Consider the following 16,038-nt stretch of genomic DNA (forward strand, 5'->3'; position numbering starts at 1 on the left):
GGGGGGGATTGGAATCTTGTACTGTTAGAAGGGTAGGGTTTTGTTGTTTAGATTTTCACCCAAAAAGGTTTTGGTTCATAATCATTGTTATATGTTAATGATTTTGTTCTTAAGACATAAAAATGAAATTCAAGAAGCTATATATATATATATATATATATATATATATATATATATATATATATATATATATATATATATATATATATATAGGGAAAAGTGAATATACCTAACAACCCCATATAAGCTTAGGTACCTAACATCTAATACTACGTCGTTTTGGTTGATTTCCACAAATCTTATTATTCTAAATTTTAATTAAAAAAAGCAGTTTCCATAACTATTTCACAGAGACGTGATTGTATATGTGAGATTTTTGTTGATTATTCTCAATAAATTGTTTTCTTTTAACCTATTAATCGATTCTTGCACCTTATTGTTGTCAATCGACTGGATTCTATTTTCTGGCTGATCAAGAGTCCTACTTTTCAATTGATTGTTGCTGCTTGCTGAAAGTGGAAATTAAGATATCATACTTGTGCTCTTTTTTTATCAGCAACCTAAGTGAGAATTAAAATATAAGGCTTACGTGATTTTCCAATTGTGCATATTGTATACATTAATTGGACATTAATGGTGAATTTGGAATTGGTCTTTGATCATTTGCGTAACCATTCTTCCATTAATTTACTGTTTTTTCTTTTTATCTTCACTCCTCACGTGAGGAATCAAACTAGGCATTGATGGTGTAATCAATTGAATAGTTAATCAACTTGTATGCATTACCGAGGAAGAAAATTATGAGGCTTATATGATTTTCCAATTAGCCATCTTATATACATTAATTAAACATTAATGCTGATTTTGGAAGTCGTGGTGTTTGATCATTTGTGTAACCATTCTTCCATTAATTTTTTTTTATTTATTTTTTTATTTTTTTATTTTTTTTTATCTTTACTCCTCATGAGGAATCAAACTATGCATTAACGATGCTAATCAATTGAATAGTTAATAGACTTGATTAGAGACGGAAAAAATGCTTAATTAATAAGCAATTTCATATATAAGTTGTTAATGGTGTTTTTTACTTTAATTATTCAGGGCATGATGGCTGAAGAAGTTGCTCAGCCTACTGAAATACATGTTATTGATAATAATGAACCAATCAGAATGGTAGAATGTAATGAAGGAAAGTCTAAGGATGAAAGTATAGTGGGAATGGTTTTCGATACACCTGATGATGCATATACATTTTATAATGATTATGCATTTTTACATGGATTTGGTATACGTCGTGATTCCACATTTAAACATAAGTCGACAAAGGAACCTTATCGGAAGATATATGTATGCGACAAAGAAGGTTTTAAACGGTTAGATGATAATGCTTCAAGTGGAATTGAGAAAAAACGGCGTAGAGAAGTTAGACTCGGATGTAAAGCAGAACTTCGAATTTCAAAAAATAAGGATGGTAAATGGTTTGTAGACACTTTTAATGACACACACAATCATGATATGAGCATGACACCAACGAAGGTGATGAAGCATCGATCCCATAATAAGTTCCATCGTTCAATGGAATGCAAATCTCTTATGGTGAAACTAGGTCAATCAGGATTGAAACCTTGTGAGGTTAGAAAGGCTATTAATGGAATGAAAACCTCAGCCGCCGTAGCTGATGTTACTTCAAAGCAGTGTGCCGATGTCTTATCTGAGCAACGAAAACAATACAGAGGAAAGGAGTTCTATGGACTTATAAAACATTTCCAAGATAAAGCCTTACTGGATCATGAACAATACTTTTCTGTGGATTTATGTGATGATGGGTGTCCTAAAAATATTTTTTGGGCTGATGGAAGATCAAGAGATGCCTATACTAAATTTAGCGATGTTGTTGTGTTTGATGTCACTTATATGACAAACAAATTCAAGATGCCTTTTGCTCCCTTTGTTGGTGTTAATCATCATGGACAATCTATACTTTTTGGTGGAGCATTGCTAGAAAATGAAAAAGAAGAAACTTTTGAATGGTTGTTTGAGCAATTCCTTAAATGTATGTTTGGCAAATGTCCGAAGGCAATTATTACCAATCAAGACAAAGCTATGGGTAATGCAATAAAAAAAGTGTTTCCAAACACTCGACATCGTTTTTGTGGATGGCATATTAAGAAGCATGAACATGAACACATTAAACCGTATGTTTCCCGTTATTGTGATTTTAAAGAATCATATACAGAATGGGTAAATAGTGACACCATTGAAGAATTTGAAAGTAGGTGGGAAGTTATGCGTGATAAGTATAGATTGGAAAACAATTGTTGGATAAGTGACATGTATGACCAACGAATACACTGGGCTAAAGCCTTTTTAAAGGATGTTTTCTTGGCTGGTATGACCACAAGCGGACGAAGTGAGAGTATTAATTCATTTTTTGATGGATTTGTTAACTCGAAGACTCTGTTGAATGAATTTGTAGTGCAATATGACAAAGCGGTTGATTCTCGAAGGGCCGCCGAAGAAGATGAAGACTTCAAGACTATGAACTCGAGACCGGTTCTTTCTTCTATTCATCCAATCGAAGAAAAAGCAGGTGAGTGTTATACAAGAAAGATTTTTGATATGTTCAAAAAAGAATGGATAGAAGCTACTAGCAATTTAACTCACGAGACTATAAGCAAGGGTACCGAAGAAAGCACATATCGAGTGGGGCAACTAAAAGTTGAAAAAACATATTGGCGAATTGTTACATTTCGTTTTTCTAATGAAGTCAGTGTCACATGTTCCTGTTCTAAGTATGAGACATGTGGGATTTTATGCAAACATTGCCTATATGTGATGAAGAAAAGACATGTTGAAACACTACCTAGTCACTATATTTTACATCGGTGGACACTTAATGCTAGGTACAAGGTGGGTAATAGTATAATCGGACTCGAAGAAATAAACAATGAAAACGAAGTTAGTTCCTACACATTATGGTGTGTCCGTTCAAATTTCACTAAAGTAATTAATCAAGCAAGAGACTCCCCTTCGGATATACAAAAACTCAATAATCTATTGATAAGTATTTTAGATGATCAAGCAACTCGAAAGAAACCTATAGCATTTGAGAATGCATCTCAAGGTTCGTGTGTGGGAATTTCACAAGTAGATATGATGCCCTAATTATCTGTCAGGGATCCTCTTGGTCCAACTAACACGAAAGGGCGTCCTAGAGTTGCAAGTAGAATTAAGTCTTCTTTAGAAGCCCCGAAAAAACGAACGTGCTCTTACTGCCAAAGATTGGGTCATTACGCTACTAGTTGTTCAAAAAGAAAAGTACGTTTAATAATAACTTTTTTTTTAATAATTTTACAAGTTTGATAATCATATTAATGATTTATTTACTTTTCATGTTTCAGGAAGATGAATCGATGCAAGAGAAAGAAGGATGAGAGCTGTAGTTTCATTGAGAAAATGACAAATCTAGACATTTCTTGACATTCTGTTTTTTGTTAATTGCATTTTTCTTTGTTTCGGAGAAAACATTTTTATGCAAATCTGGATAGGTTATATTTTTGTTAATTGCATTTTTTCTTTGTTTTGGTTAAAAACGAAAATATTCTGCCATTTTTGGTTAAAAATGAAAGTAGCTTGCCAATTTTCGTTAAAAATGAAAGTAGGCTACCATTTTTGGTTAAAAACAAAAATATTCTGCCATTTTTGGTTAAAAACGAAATTAGTTTGCCGTTTCTCATTAAAAACGAAAGTAGGCTGCCATTTTTGGTCAAAATTTAAAGTACGCTGTCAGTTTTGGTTAAAAACGAAAGTAGTTTGTCACTTTTGGTTTAAAATGAAAATAAGTTCAAACCGAATTAAAACGAGGTGCATTATTATCTTAACATGGTTTATAAAGATTAAGTTGTTATTTTTTGTCAAAAAGTGTAAGTACATTGCTATTTATGGTTAAAAGTCATAGTACAATGAAAAGTACACATGTATAAATACATCGGTCATTAGCCAAACAAAATTATAATTCAAGTACATTGATATTATTGGTGAAATGTAATTACATGGTCGTTTGGCAAACTAATATATGATACACTAGTAGATAAAACAATATCTGTCAATATACAATTTTGGTCTTAATAACCTTATGCAACTTCATTTTCTAAACATACTAGATCGACACATACGATCACTATAAAACTCTTTTCCTGGAAACAATGAGAACTCGCCAGTTTGTTCCTTGGAAGCTCATGCTTGATAGTCATCATAATACACAAGATCATTTGAAGTAGAAGCATCATATAGAAGTCGAATCACTAGCATGATAAATTATTTTGTCATAAAATGGCTTGCACTCAAACATTGAAAACTGTTTTAGCAAAAAAAAAAAAAAAATAGGAGGTTTATAACTTTATTTAATAATGGTTGTTCAAAAGCACGAACCTTAATTATGCGGGAAAAAAAAATTCAAACAGATGCAAGCAGCAACGCATAAATCAGAGGTAGTATAAGAAAAAGGAATCGATCAATGAAAATAGAGAAGGAAAGGGGATTATATGACAAAACATTTATTTACCAAAGCCAATTAGGCCTACAAAAAAGCAAACAAACATGAATGTTGATACTTGATAGTATGCATCTATATTGTCATTCTATGAGAAGATATAGTGTAAGAGGTACCTAAATATCATGAAAAATGTAAAACGGTTGCTATTATATGTAGAAAGTAAGTTTTGTTGCTATTTGATGCATACTTAGATAAACAAATGGTGTTGAGAGTATGAGAAGATTTCCTATATGCTACAAAATGCATGTAATTTTATGAATGTGAATAAACCTTTAAAAAGATAAACACTCGAGAACAAAAATGGAAATTATAAAAATTATACCTTTATACAATTCGTTGAATAATCATAGAACGCCATCAAAAGCGCCATTTGTCTTGCCAATTTCCCATGACTACTCTACAACATAGAACTAACCCAATCAATTGTGTTCTATGTTCTGTGAAATAAAATGGGTTCTTTACATACAAATCAAGAAAATTTACGAAAAATAGCAGGGGAAGGAAGCCAGTATAAAAAGGCAAAAGGCACAGAAACAACACAAGATATTGCAGTGAACAAATCATCCCAAAAAACATGCTGGTATTTCTAAAAAAAGAAAAACACAAAAGAATTAAAGTGAAAATGAATAATTTGGTACAATAACAAGCAATTGATGAAACAAGTGATATGTTTGTTAATAAATGCTTGTGTTACTCTATATATCCACCAAAATGTATGCAAAGGATTAGTAACCTAACAGAATACTAAGAAAATTGATACTATTAATGACATGGTTCATTATAAAATGTTATGCCGCCAACAGTTTAAGCAAAAGTTCAAACCTTGGGTGATTGTAAAACAATAGAGTGTGTTTCTTAAAAAACGAGGTTACATGGACAAAAATTCAATAAAAATTGGTGAGTAGTGAGGCCTTCAAAATTAGATCTTTGATCCATTCGACATATTATCAAGACTGTTTAAATAACTTGCAAGTTGTTGTATTCTGTTGAAAATGGACACTTAGGCATTACATCGAACACTTGTAGGGCATCACCATTAATGTTTAATTAATGTATACAAGATGGCTAATTGGAAAATCGCATAAGCCTCATAATTTTTTTTCCTCTGTAATGCATACAAGTTGATTAACTATTCAATTGACTACACCATTAATGCCTAGTTTGATTCCTCACGTGAGGAATGAAGATAAGAAGAAAAAACAGGAAATTAGTGGAACAATGGTTACGCAAATGATCAAACACCAATTCCAAACTCACCATTAATGTCTAATTAATGTATACAATATGTACAATTGGAAAATCACGTAAGCCTCATATTTTAATTCTCACTTACGTTTCTGATATAAAAAAGAGCATAAGTATAATATCTTAATTTCCACTTACAGCAAGCAACAACAATCAATTGAAAAGTAAGACTCCTGATCAGCCAGAAAATAGAATCCAATCGATTGATAAGTTAAAAGAAAATAATCGATTGAGAATATTCAACAAAAATCTCAAGTATACAATGACGTCTCTGTGAAATAGTTATGGAAACTGCTTTTTTAACTAAAATTTAGAATAATAAGATCTGTGGAAATCAACCAAAACGACGTAGTATTAGATGTTAGGTACCTAAGCTTATATGTGGTTGTTAGGTATATTCACTTTTCCTATATATATATATATATATATATATATATATATATATATATATAGTCAAGTTCAAAAGAAAACCTAAAATTGTTATCCACAAAGAAAACCTGAAAAGGGTTTATTGACTGAGGAGGTGCTCTTTGTAATTGTTGATGATGAGTCACCATAGAAGTATGTCGTGTCGGCGTGCTGTCATCTCGTCCATGTATTTCGAAGGAGGTTACCCTGAAAAATAAGGCATGATGGATTGAAACTCAATTACAGCCATTGGATCAGATTCGTTCTATGGTTGTAATTTGTGGGTGGTTCCAAAGTGGTTGGATGGTTAGGAAAGGATACCTCATCTTTCTAGATAGTTGGGTTCAGATGAGAATTTCTATTTTTGTAAGAATATGGGAATCAATATCGTGCGTTGATTAAAAAAATGGCGTGATGGCAGTTTCGTAAATATTTAGAACTTAATTGTCATTTTTTTTATAATGTCTTAATTGTGCCAAATATTTTTGATTTATTCCATGACTATGTATTGGGTCCTTACTTTCGTTCAACACTACTTTTCTCAAATTTAACAAAATGATAATATGATACGCAAAAATAACCCGTGAAAGACCCCATAGGTCACCACATTCAAAAGTTCATTTGTGTTGTGGATTATCATCCTTTTGCTGTTGTGGATTATCAGACGGGGACATGCTTTCGTTGCAATTACGTAATCAATAAATATTTGTTTTTTTAGTATATTTAACAATCATAACTATCTTAAGCAAATACGTAATAAAAAATTATCCGTTTTTTAGTATATTTAACAATCATAACTATCTTAATAACATTCTGGCAAGCAGGGGGTTAGCATTTTAAGGTATTTTGTTATTGTAGTTTTATAAACATACATTAACATTTTCCTAACTGAAAATGAGGTAGTGCTAAGAGAACGCTCCTCAACACGAATGATGAACACACTCACAAACATAATGCGACATGTGTCACCATGGTGGTGCTTGATATTATTCATGTGGGTGTAACTGTATCTCCACGAGTATGTAGTTGTATTTTTTGTGAGTGCTTCAATATCTAGATACGTTCTTTAAACTCTCAGACCATATTGACCATCGAGAGCAATATGCAATTTATGGACAAAATAAGAGAAAGGTTGTCTCCTTTAACTCGTATGACCCTATCTAAGACTTCATGTTTTGGATCGTGCGTAGATCTTGGAAATACGAATGCGGACATACAACTCATCCATGTAATGCTCCTTTCAGTGATTCATTGTGATTATGAAGATGGTGAGTTGTGGTTTCTAGCTGGAGGATAGACTTAGACTTGAGAAGTTTTTCCTTATGTTTGGTATATAGTTTGGGAGTGCTACATGGTTAGATGAGGATGTTATCAACGAGTTTAAGACACACTTCCCAGCGCCGATTCCTTTTGATACCTTGTTTATTACTTATTTACTTGGGTTGTTTTAAAGCTTATGTTTTATGAAATAACATATGCATGTCTTATTTTCATGTTGGAATGTTGATTTATGGAACATAATAATTTGCTGGTTGCAAAAGATTTGGATGCATGGAACTAGTATATTTTTATACAACTTTTATTTTGTTTTACATTGTTTTATTTATTATAATGAAATCTTAATCGCTTAGGTACCATTGGGGATTAGCTATTTGGAAACTTACGTAAAGTTATATGCATTAGGATAGTTAGTAGGATTAAGGATGCAAAAGATAAACAAACATGGTTGGTGGATGTATTAAAAGCCGATTTACTTATTTTTATAGTTTATTTTAACATATTTTATTTTATTTTTAGTTAATCATTATGTATATTTTTTCCTTTTCGTTATTTTATATCTATATCGGGTACTATCGAGTTTTTGTAGCTTTATTGCAGATATTTGGAGAAATGAAGCGGAGTGTGGAGGGAGATTCGGAAGACTAACGAAGTTCGAGCGAATAATCGGGATTGTTGGAGGTTATCAAAGAGAGTGGATTGAAGATTGATGTCGTTGGAGCTTTACTTTGAAGATTTTATAGAAGAAACTTGAGCTTGATGGATTGGAAGATGAGATTTATTGGCTAAGAAATTGATGTGTCTTTGAATGATTTTTTGAGTTATGAACTCTTGGGCTTATATTTATGTGTTTTGGGTTCCTTGGTATCTACATTTGGACCTTTTGGATCAATCAACAAAGTCAAAGCAAGAGGACAAAATTAGACCAAAGAGGAAAAGATGACAACAAAAGCTTTCTCGATCAACACAACTCACGGGGCTGCGTTAAATTAGACCAAACTTATCAAATTTGGCAAAATACATATAAGTAAGTCAAACTTATATAAAAAAATTATATGGTTCTCACGACCAAAATGTTTTTTATACAAGGATTTTGAGTCTCAATTTATATAAAATAAAGTCATATCGCATTTCGTGAAAACGTTAAAATGGTTAACTTTACTATAGAAATCTTGTACAAGCGTTTGTATAATTTATATGTAAAACTAATAAGTTTCAAATTTATAAACTTTGTAAAATCGTGTCGTGATATTATTTAAGTATTATCTTACTTAATTTGGGAACCGACACTTAACCAATGGGGCAAACTCCTCTCACATACATATTGTGTTTTCGTACAAGAACAAAGGGTTTAAATAAATAACTTATTAACTATAAGTCATTAAGCCTTAATTAGTCGTGTCATGATATTAATTAAGTGTTATATAACTTAATTTATGGTATTAACACTTATCGTTTTGGATCACAAACTATTCCACTACCTATAGTCTCTTTCGACTAGTATAACTTAATTTAGTATGCTATGTGGTTGTAGTTTTGTCTAATCTTCCATTTTATAAATGAATTTTTGTTATCATATTAGAGGATGTCTCGGTATTTTGAAGGTTTGTAGTAAAAAACGAGGATTCAATTGACTCTTTTATGTATAGTAAATTCATATACAACCATTTAGCATACATCTATTAACAGAAACCACAGACTAGCCATATCAATTTTTAAAAAGTTGGACAAAAATGCACATCGAAGCAAAACAGAGCGCCCAAGTCTGTAATTTAGTCTATTGATTATCTATAAAAAGAAATACAGTGACAATTGACAAATTAAAGATTATATAATGGACCCCATGAATATAAGCATGCCTACCTTTTCCTAAAGTTGAAATTTCAACTTCTACTCTAATACGCTACTCAACATGAAATAATTGATTTGTGGCAGGTCTTGGTTTATTGGATTTTGTCATTTTATTTTATAAATTACAGACTAAATTACATAAATGGTCCTTGTGTTTATCCAATTTTTGCATTTCCACTGAAACAATTTTTTTCTAACTATATGAGTCCTATGGCTAAGTTTTGTTGTGGAGAATTATGGTCTCTCTCTCATATAAGAACGGATTATAAAATAATTTCCGGAATTGGATTTGAATCTAATAATACAATAACCAAATTTGTCAAGATCGAAATCATATGTATGATCATTTTTAAGTTTGTAAGATCGATATCATAAGATCGAGACCGGGATCCTAAGATCACCCAAAAATGACATAAAAAGGTAGTTGTTCATATATAAAACATTTTTCCGTATATTATGGTTAAATAGCTCAAAAAACTAACCGATAACATTCATGTTATTTATTTTAAATATTTAACATGTTATTTGCTTTAACTATAAGAAAGTAACAATTTCACTTTTGAAACTCAATTAAAAAACATAATTTCTCAAGCACTCACGGAAAAAGACTTGAGCAGTAAAATAAAAGAGACTTGGAAAAATCTCACCTTTATTTTTGAGCTTGAACTCTTAAAGGAAGAAATTAATATAATAACAAATCAAAACTAAATCTCAAATTCTACCATCAACCAGGGTAAAACGACAAAGGTGAAAAACAATTATAAGGTTGTTTGATCATTTACGGTTCAAAAACAATAAAAGAATATAACTATTCTCAATTGACCATTGGATAAGCCGACTAGGTCAACCAGTAAACGGGTAAATATAATAACAATTGGATTAAAATTTGGCGATTTTAACAAAGCACCACATGTTATTCTAAATCAAAAGTTTACGAACATATGGTATTTGAGTTCACAGTAGGTAGGTAAAGATAAATACTTAATAAACAATTTCTTTTAATGAATTAATAATAAATAAATAAATCAAAAATTAAATAAGTAAAGGCAAAACGGTCTTTTTATGTCCAGAAGGATGAAATGTATAATTTTTAAACAAACGAAGGATGATCCAAATTAATTTTAAAAAACAGAGACTGAATGTTTATTTTGACACCTACATGAAATATGGTTTGTATAATTTACTCTAACGCCTTGTTCCCGAGTTTTTTCTTAAATTCATTAAAGGAAAAGGATGGAAATTTTGACAGAAAGAAAGGGAGGTGAAGGAAAATATTAATTATTCCGTGTTTCCGAGTTCGGAGGAAATGAAAGAAAAATTTTATGTTTTGTGTTCCCGCGTTAGGAGGAAAAAGAAAATAAAACTTCAAATTTTCCTTCCTAAATCCGTCCAATTTGGGAGGAAAATTTGGAAGGAAAATATGGCTCCAAAATCCTTCCCCTCCCCTCACTTTCCTTCTATTAATGAAACTCGGGAACATAGTTTTCCTTCGTCACCCCTCACTTTCCCTCCGTATCCTCCCATTTCTCTCCTTAAGTAGAACTCGGGAACAAGGCGTAAAGTCTAAATATTATCAATGTAAATTATAGACACATTTGTTAAAAAACAAAAAACAACAGCTTAATTATTTGAAGGAAACTCGTCTTAAGGAAAGTCAATCCTAAAAGGTCGTTTTTGGGTAGCAAAACCTTTATCGAAAATAACTTAATAGATAAGTACAAGAGTACATACAAAATTCCCAACGTTTATGGAGCTCCAATTTCCCAAACATATTTTATATCTAAAATTCTAAATTGCTTTTCTATAAAATAAGATACGACTCGTCACTCCTCACCATGGTCTTGCCGTCCGTGTGAGAGTCAGAGATGATTGCCGAAAAGAGCACGAAAGCTCCATTTTTGTCTCAAGAAGAAGAAGAATATTATAATAAAAACAGCAAAAAATGGAGAACGCCTCTTCAGTATATCATTATCATGTCAATCATCTCTGTAATATGTAAGTGATTCCTTTGCCTTGATTTCAATCCTTCATTTTGTCGTAACTCGAATCACCATATGTTTCAATTCGGTTATTATTTCTATGAAATCGCCTTAATCGTTGAATATATTGTTATGAATGGTAGCTTTAGTTGTAAATTCAATAAATTTGAGTGAAACTTTTCGGTGATTATTAAAGTTGATACAGAAGATTATGTGATCAAATGATTCGGTAAACGATAACGGAATTGATTAGATAACGTTTTCACGAAGTTTGAGCATATTCAATAGCTGAAGAGCATCCATGGATTTACAATTGCCCCAATTTGTTTGCTGTATTTCAGTTATCATCCTTACATTAGGAGGCAGCTCAAGCTCAAGTTCTAGCTTGTTAGATGGCGGGAAAAGGAAGATACAAAACAGCGATACAGTTGAGTCAATGGGAGCAGTGGTGGCCGCCGACGATGCTCGTTGCTCTGAGATCGGAGCATCCGTCCTTCGAGCCGGCGGCCATGCGGTTGATGCATCGGTGGCCGTTGCTCTGTGTGTTGGTGTTGTGAATCCGATGGCTAGTGGTATCGGAGGTGGTGGCTTCATGGTTGTCCGATCGGCGGAGACATCACAAACGCTAGCATTTGATTTCAGGGAAACTGCCCCTTTGGCTGCTTCAGAGGTTCGTATCTTCCTACTTATGCATTGCTGGTTGTACTTTTTGCATAAATAATAATCTAAATTACTATAAGTGTGTATGCACGATGTATAATCACAAAGTAGTGTGTCCAAAATCCTAATAAAGAATATGTTTTTGTTAACCATAAATGAGTAATCATGTGTTTTGCTGGATTTAATATTATAAATGTGCAACTCTAAGAAACAAAGTATCACATGGATATAAGATAGAAAACGTGTTAGGTGTGTAGCTTCATTGCGATTCTAGAAAAAACATATACGATAATTGTGAAGTAGGTGTCCTATAGATATATTCAACATATATTATTATGACTTTTAAACTAACTAATAATCTATTTTGCAATGCTTGAAATACGAGTTGTATTTTGTCACGTCATTAGAAGTTGCAACTCATTATTGAAAAAAAGTTCTTTTAGCTTTCCGTTATTTCGAATTAAATGATATCTAATATAGAAATTCCAAAATTTTCTTTGAAAACATGTATTTAAACATTTTAGAAAACTATGTCGAAAATGAAATCTAACGGCATGTACAACCTTAACACAAAGAAGAAACGCAAAAAAGATGATTTCTTTTAACACCATTTTTTTTAATATGATGTCAAAAAACATATTTTTATTACTTTTATTATAAATTAATTTATTTTTTAGTTTACCTTTTTATAAAATTTAACAATTATAATATTTAATTAAATATTAAAAAAAAAAATTTCTAACAATGAAAACTTAGAGGGTGTTTGGTATACTTTTAAAGTAACTTTTCGTTTTTCTAAAAGTCAAAAAGATGTTTGGTAAAATGAAAATGACTTTTATAATAAAATTTTTCAATAGAGGAAATGGTGTTTTTTTGAAAAGTCATGTAAACATGATTTTTCCAATTTTTTAACCACTTAAAACATTAAATTACCTTTATACCTCCACAACTACCCTAATCAAGTCATCAATTCAACCCCTTAAAACATTAAATTACCTTTATACCCCCTAACTTTTGACTTTTTCCCTTCAAAAACTAATCCAAACATAATTTAAAAAACAATTTTTGTAAAAAGTCATTTTACAAAAAAACTTTTGCCCCACAAAAGCTAAGCCAAACACCCTCTTAGAATAAAAGTAACATACTTGGTCTTATACTCTTATTTATCTTTTCCATTCAATCCTTATTATTTTTTTTCTTGCAAAATTACTGTTATGTAATTCTATCCTTTCTAGTTTCCCGCCATATATAATTTTCTCAAATATCATTCATCTACTTAACATTTTACTTAAAAAAGAAAGGAAAATATTTCCTTTAATAAATGTTTTTTCTTTTTGATTCCTTTTAGAAAATACTAATGTAGTAGTTGTTATGACACAGAACATGTACGAGAAAGATCTAAACTCCAAATATTTCGGAGCATTATCAATGGGTGTTCCCGGAGAGATAGCCGGTCTATATAAAGCTTGGTCAAAATACGGCCGTTTACCATGGAAGACATTATTTAATCCGGCCATTAAGCTCGCTAAAGATGGATTCTTGGTTGCACCTTATCTTGCCAATAGTATTTCAAGCTTTGCTTCTACAATAAAGAAAGACCCCGGCTTGCAACAAGTGTATGCACCAAAAGGGAAGGTTCTAGAAGCCGGGGACATTTGCTATAACCCTAAGCTTGGTTTGACTTTAGAAATTATAGCAAATGAAGGGCCAGAAGCGTTTTATGGTGGTGTGATTGGGGAGAAGTTGGTTAAGGATGTTCAAGATATCGGTGGGATTTTGACAATGGAAGATTTAAGGGATTATGAAGTTGAGGTTGCAGATGCACTTGAAGTGGATACTATGGGTTACACTGTTTTAGGGATGCCAGCCCCATCGAGTGGTACGTTGGGGCTAGCTTTGGTAGGTTGCTTAGTATTTTCTAAAACATATTATTGATTTTATCACTATATAAAATATTTTTAAACCGGATAACCGAGAAAAATAATCTTTTTAAACGTTCACAAAAGTATAATGGTTTAATCACTACAAAAAATACTCTTAAGTATATAAATTGAAAAATGTTAAAAGTACAAATATGTTTCTGTATTTTGTCATTTTTAATATCGGAAGTGAGATGGTCATGACAACATTGGTGAAATATAGGTTTTAAATATCTTACAAAGCTATGAGAACTCAAATGCTGCAAAGGGTTCGTTGGGTTTACACCGTCTCATTGAAGCATTGAAGCACATGTTTGCTATTCGTATGAATTTAGGCGATCCGGATTTTGTCAATATAAGTAAAACCGTAGCCGAAATGCTTTCACCCGCATTCGCTAAAAAAATTCAAAAACGTATTTTCGACAACACCACTTTTCCACCCGCATATTACATGCCCAAGTAAGTTACCACTTCACTTCGTTTGTCCTTAAAAATTAGTCTTAAATGCAAAAAATAACAAACTTATATCCTTGATTTGTTTATTACTTTATTACAACATTTCACTTTCATTTCTTCCTAAAATTCTACAATAACAACAATGTCAAACAAATACAAAACAATTTTTACTGCGATAATCAACTTTATAATTTTTCAAGGTGGAGTCAACTACTAGACCACGGAACAAGTCATTTTTGCATAGTGGATGCCGAAAGAAACGCAGTATCAATGACAACCACCGTGAACTACCCATTTGGAGGCGGGGTTCTCTCTAGTTCCACAGGCATTGTGTTAAACAATGAAATGGGCGATTTTTCAGTTCCTACTGAAATATCGCCCAACACCCTCCCTCCTTCACCTTTTAATTTTATACAACCAAATAAACGGCCGTTATCCTCAATGACTCCAATTATCATCCTCAAGGTAAAATTCTCGAACTTAAAAGGGCAATAACGTAATTTGTTATTATCTTAAAAACATTCATTTTACAGGATGATCAATTAGTCGGGGTGATTGGGGGGAGTGGTGGAATGGAAATTATTCCCGCAGTTGCCCAAGTTTTCATCAACGGTTTTATCTTAGGCATGGACCCTTCGACTGCGGTTCAGTCGCCACGTGTCTACCACAAGGTCTTACCCAATTTCTCTCACATGTCTTTTAATCGTAGTTACACACTATTGTACAATATAAGGTTAAAAAGTTAATTTGTTTTTGTACGTAATGCAGTTGATACCGAATGTGGTAAATTATGAAAACTTGACAGTGATTGATGGAGATCATATCGAGCTTTCTAATGATCGAAGGAGATTTTTGGAGGAAAGGGGTCATGTGTTGAAGCCAAAAGCTAGTGGAGCTATATGTCAGCTTATCGTTCAAACTTTGACAAAAGTTAAGGATAATAGGAAAGTGAAGTATGACCATCGTAATGTTTTGAGAGGGATGCTTACCGCCGTTAGTGATCCGAGGAAAGATGGTCGGCCGGCAGCTTTATAACGACAGGGTCGGTGGTTGTGGTTGTATGTATTTTTGGGTTTATCTCCCTAAAAAGGCTTGGGTTGATGGGTTCCACACAGAAAATTTTAGAAAATTAGTCTTTCATCCGTACATGTGCATTTGGAATCTTTATTGGTGTATGATCATGGTGTGTATACCTATGGATGTAATAAAGTTAAACAGTTAAGGTATAATTTTAAATAATTTTGAGCTTGGTTTGAAAAAAAAATTCAAAATTGAGCGAGGTTCAAATAGTTTGAAAAGATTAAATATATATCATAATTATGCTTGATAAAACAAGTTTGATTTGAAAAATAACTCAAAATTATTTATCAAAACTATATATTTACTTAAGCAAATTTGATTCAAGGTTGACTAGAAATCTACTCTAATAAATAAATGTTTTTTTGTCACATGTCTTTTTCTCATTCATTTGGACATATGGCATTTTTTAAAATTTTTAAATTTTCTATTTTCCACTTGTCATTTCATTGTATTTTTCATTTTATTAAATTAAAATTCTACATTTGTAAGGTAATATATATATATATATATATATATATATATATATATATATATATATATATATATATATATATATAAGGTATTTATTAGAAATGGTTTATATATCCAATGTATTCAATACATTAAA

The 16,038-nt window shown here is 31.8% G+C and overlaps 2 protein-coding genes and 1 long non-coding RNA gene across 3 annotated transcripts; 2 read left to right on the top strand and 1 right to left on the bottom strand.

Annotated features, from left to right (window-relative positions):
• The first annotated feature begins 1,107 nt into the window (after positions 1-1,107).
• On the top strand, positions 1,108-3,538 carry LOC145051721 (protein FAR1-RELATED SEQUENCE 5-like). Its single transcript, XM_078999557.1, has 2 exons — positions 1,108-3,318; positions 3,402-3,538. The coding sequence occupies exon 1, from the start codon at positions 1,108-1,110 to the stop codon at positions 3,163-3,165; it is 2,058 nt and encodes a 685-aa protein (XP_078855683.1). The 3' UTR covers positions 3,166-3,318; positions 3,402-3,538.
• A 472-nt stretch (positions 3,539-4,010) lies between these two features.
• LOC145054708 (uncharacterized) lies at positions 4,011-6,555 on the bottom strand. Its single transcript, XR_013684886.1, has 3 exons — positions 6,298-6,555; positions 4,878-4,952; positions 4,011-4,304 (listed from the first exon to the last, which is right to left on the bottom strand). It is a non-coding gene; the product is annotated as an uncharacterized LOC145054708 (long non-coding RNA).
• A 4,549-nt stretch (positions 6,556-11,104) lies between these two features.
• LOC145054709 (glutathione hydrolase 3-like) lies at positions 11,105-15,590 on the top strand. The gene is made up of 7 exons (XM_079002967.1): positions 11,105-11,332; positions 11,658-11,986; positions 13,357-13,875; positions 14,119-14,354; positions 14,552-14,816; positions 14,885-15,022; positions 15,120-15,590. The coding sequence occupies exons 1-7, from the start codon at positions 11,203-11,205 to the stop codon at positions 15,384-15,386; spliced, it is 1,884 nt and encodes a 627-aa protein (XP_078859093.1). The 5' UTR covers positions 11,105-11,202; the 3' UTR covers positions 15,387-15,590.
• Positions 15,591-16,038: the final 448 nt, after the last annotated feature.

The sequence above is a fragment of the Lactuca serriola genome, chromosome 5, assembly GCF_051521515.1.
Source record: "Lactuca serriola cultivar US96UC23 chromosome 5, Lser_US96UC23_V15, whole genome shotgun sequence".
NCBI lineage: Eukaryota > Viridiplantae > Streptophyta > Magnoliopsida > Asterales > Asteraceae > Lactuca > Lactuca serriola.